The sequence below is a fragment of the Oncorhynchus mykiss genome, chromosome 7, assembly GCF_057628025.1.
Source record: "Oncorhynchus mykiss isolate SJ-2025 chromosome 7, ASM5762802v1, whole genome shotgun sequence".
In the NCBI taxonomy this organism is placed as follows: Eukaryota; Metazoa; Chordata; class Actinopteri; order Salmoniformes; family Salmonidae; genus Oncorhynchus; species Oncorhynchus mykiss.
In genome coordinates, this window is record NC_143028.1 from 67,055,559 (window position 1) to 67,060,000 (window position 4,442).

The 4,442-nt window shown below is 39.9% G+C and overlaps 1 protein-coding gene across 1 annotated transcript in view; it reads left to right on the forward strand.

Moving 5' to 3' along the window:
* The first annotated feature begins 2,466 nt into the window (after nucleotides 1-2,466).
* Nucleotides 2,467-4,442, forward strand: part of LOC110528451 (retinol dehydrogenase 12) — a 26,001-nt gene continuing 24,025 nt past the window's right edge. Inside the window, exon 1 of the mRNA XM_036984032.2 lies at nucleotides 2,467-3,620. Within this exon, the coding sequence (XP_036839927.2) occupies nucleotides 3,458-3,620 (163 nt within the window). The 5' untranslated portion in view covers nucleotides 2,467-3,457. The remainder of the gene's footprint in view (nucleotides 3,621-4,442) is intronic.

Genomic DNA, 4,442 nt, shown 5'->3' on the forward strand with positions numbered 1-4,442 from the left:
GTCATGGTGTGGGGTGGCATTTCTTTGGGGGGCCGCACAGCCCTCCATGTGCTCGCCAGAGGTAGCCTGACTGCCATTAGGTACCGGGATGAGATCCTCAGACCCCTTGTGAGACCATATGCTGGTGCGGTTGGCCCTGGGTTCCTCCTAATGCAAGACAATGCTAGACCTCATGTGGCTGGAGTGTGTCAGCAGTTCCTGCAAGAGGAAGGCATTGATGCTATGGACTGGCCCGCCCGTTCCCCAGACCTGAATCCAATTGAGCACATCTGGGACATCATGTCTCACTCCCTCCACCAACCAGACTGCACCAGACTGTCCAGGAGTTGGCGGATGCTTTAGTCCAGGTCTGGGAGGAGATCCCTCAGGAGACCATCCGCCACCTCATCAGGAGCATGCCCAGGCGTTGTAGGGAGGTCATACAGGCACGTGGAGGCCACACACACTACTGAGCCTCATTTTGACTAGTTTTAAGGACATTACATCAAAGTTGGATCAGCCTGTAGTGTGGTTTTCCACTTTAATTTTGAGTGTGACTCCAAATCCAGACCTCCATGGGTTGATACATTTGATTTCCATTGATAATTTTTGTGTGATTTTGTTGTCAGCACATTCAACTATGTAAAGAAAAAAGTATTTAATAAGAATATTTCATTCATTCAGATCTAGGATGTGTTATTTTAGTGTTCCCTTTATTTTTTTGAGCAGTGTATATAATTTTTAATTCATTGAGCAACAGGCTTAAAATTGATTTAGGTTTAAAGTGAAATCTAAATTTAGATTAGAGGAAGGATTTAATTTAACTAGGATTAATATAAAACTAGTTTTAAAATTTGGTGCAACAAGATGAACTGCCACTGTGGGAGTAGGAGCTGTAGAAAACTATGATGATGTATACACGCTTTTAGAGATGACCCACTGGGCACACACTAGTTGAATCAACTTGCTTTCATGTAATTTCAATGATATTACATTGAATTGACATCTGTGCCCAGTGGGGATCATGTCAATCTCATGGAATGTCTCTCCTCCTTGCATCCATAGCACTGTCTATGAATTTGAGTGTGTGTAGTTACCAGGCCCGATCCCTCATCTTTACCTGACAAAGTGGCAGGATCAGGCTGTTGAAAACATAGATTGTGCCTTTAAAAATGTATGTATCCTAATTTTGCCTCATTCAGAAATGGCATCCAAGGCCAGGTATGTTAATCCAGAGAAATGTGAAAGGTGTATTTGATGACATTATGTGCTTACATTTCCTTAAAATAAATGTTCTCAATGTGACAGATGACTAAAGGATCAACATAATCCTTGATGGTGGAAATGATATTGTATTCCAAATAATAGGCGAGTTATTATGACAAATCAATATTTGAAATCTCCTGTATTTTTCCCATGCCAGGTAAGAGACCAATTCAGGCATAGAGCTCTCTCATCCCCACAATGATTCCATCAATAGGAAAACAGGTTGAAAAAGCTTGGAAAAGAAAACAAATAACAAAACACTTGGGAATAATATGTTGTGTGTACTCTATCCTTAGCGCAGATATCCCTAGAATGCAGATCAATAGCCATGACAAATCGATGCACATGATGCACACAAATAATAAAATAGAATAGGTTGTTATCAATGAACGTCACAGCAAGGTTCAATGTGCCTTCTTGGGGGAAAAGAGACCCCCAGCTCCGCTAAAACCATTGACAACTGCATGTGGTTTTCAAGATATTTCCAACAAAATGTTAACAATTATTGTCACCTCCATCAGTGGCTGTCAACTCCATCCATGATTGCTAACCTATTTTGTCAATATTATGAAAAATATATTAGTCCATGTTCTGCAATAATTGTGTAAACTATTGAAGTATTTGCTGTGACCTAAGAGAGAATGTGTACTTTATAAATGTTTTTTTATGTTCTGAATCTAGAAAAACATGCCAAAATGCTAACGAAATGAGCCCTGGAGAATTATAGTCCTAGTAGTAGAAAACAAAGCAATTTTGGGGGGAGATTTGTATTAATGTTAGCTATTTGAATAATCGAATGTTAGAATTAATTAAACAATCAAGGTCTTTAAAAATGTGTTGGACAATAAAGTATGATCTTAATTTCAGCCAGTTTGCTACAGCAGGAAAATGATCCTACAGCAACAGGAAATGTGAATTATTATGTGGATAATAATTAATGGATTTTTTTGGTTGGGGTTAATACATTTTTCGTTAGGGCAAATCAAGTCTGAAATTTGAAATGGAAATTACAAACTTTAGAAGCCTTTTTAAACCTTGAATAAACAACACGTTTGCATTTCCTGTAGTGCAGGAAAATTCTCAGCAACCAAAGACTGATAAAATGTAGATCATACATCTGTAAAAATGAAATGCCTTTATGTTGTCTGATGGAGAAAGACATAAATGCATTTTATGGAGAGAAAAAAATGAAAACATTTGAAGGTTATTATTTTACATGGTGTCATAGAAGATTCACTGCATGACCAAAGTTGGAAGCACAGAATCGTCCATGAAAAACACCCCCAGACCATTATTCCTCCTCCACCAAACTTCGGAGTTGGCACTATACATTGAGGCAGGTAGCGTTCTCCTGGCATCCACCAAACCCAGATTCGTCCATTGGACTGCCAGATGGTGAAGCGTGATTCATCATCCCAGGGAACGCGTTTCCCCTGCTCCAGAATCAAATGGCGGCGAGATTTACACCACTCCAGCCGACGCTTGGTATTGCGTATTGTGATTTTAGGCTTGTGTTGCGGCTGCTCAGCCATGGAAACCCATTTCACGAATCTCCCAACGAACAGTTATTGTGCTGATATTGCTTCCAGGGGCAGTTTGGAACTCGGCAGTGAGTGTTGCAACCGAGGACAGGCGATTTTTACGCGCTACCTGCTTCAGCTCTCGGCGGTCCCGTTCTATGAGTGGCTGAAATAGACAAACCAACTAATTTGAAGGGATGTCCACATACTTTTGTATATATAGTGTAGTTTGATCTATAAACATAAATATTTAAGATTGTGTTAATATAGCCTAACATTGGCTGTGGGGGAAAACATCTAATGGGATTTACCGTAAATCGTTCCATACGGCTACAGTATGTTCCTCTTACACATGGCGCAGTGTAGCCTAACTGTACGCACCACAACCATTTATGCCTATGAGCAGCAATAACTAGAAACATAACATTTGCAGATGGATAAAATAACTTTAAACAACTGAAACATTTTGAAACTATACTCCTCAGACATTAAGACCTGGCGGTGTAGGGAGATTTAAATTATGTAACATGTAGCCTTGAAATTTGATCAAGTGCTGGACTTAGCCCAGCAAATAACCCTCAGAACGGAGCTTTGGGTCATAAATATAATTCAAGTCGGTGAAGGTGTCTGACAACAGCAAAGTTGTAGCCAGAAATATTTTAGTTCTTCATTGGGGCTCAGTGGGCTTTTAAATGTCTTGGGTTTGGACTGATGTCTTCTCTCACCCGTTATGGGCAGTATCGACTGTGATTTTGGGACTCCTCTTGCGGTCACAGCAGAGAGGGTCCTGGGACACCCGAGCCTGTCTTGTGCAACTGAAGGGCAAGACCGCCATAGTTACTGGAGCTAACACAGGTAACGGTTTTGCATGGGCTAAATTCTTGCTTGACTTGTTTTGCTTGGAATGGTTTATCCAATTAGATTCAATAAGAATATCCCTCCAGCCGTTGCATGCTGCACAGACAAGCATGTTAACCAACTGGAAATACAACAAAAACTTTTTATAAGTCAGAATTGGCAATTACTCTTGACAATTTTTAATTCTCAAAATGAAACAGTTTTTCCCCACAGCAGTCAAAGGGAAATCTTTTTTAATTTATACATACTGTAATACCAACAAAACAAATCCAATGATGACTTCCAGTAAGCATTCCCTTTAAGTGTCAAATTAAGTAATGCAACCTTTCCATTCCAATCACGGTGCATTTCTCTCACTTGAACCTCTCACCATCAAAGTGTCTCAAATAGACTTCAGAATGTAGTTAATGATATGCTTTTGAATCCCTCTTTAAAGAAGTGAAGAAAGAAAACAAATTCCAGAGAGAGAGAGTGTGTGTAAATGGAGGGTTCTCTCTCTATCTGAGAAATCCTCATCCGCTTGACTTTTCTCCGGGAAAACTAAAGTTATTTCATGTAAAAGACCTGCACACTCTCATGTGAAGGAAACTCCTGTTTTTTACAGCTTTAGCTTATAGCCTGATCAATGCTAAACCTCAAACAAATACACCTTGACCCTGTGGAACTTGAGGACACACTCTTTTCACTCCACTTCGATTTCAGCTATGACCAGAGGTAGCAGGTTTGGAGGGAGAGCATTTTTGCTAACCCTAACCCTTTTCATAACCTTAATGTAAATCTCCTAACCTGCTATGAATAAGTAACTTCTGGTCATAGCGC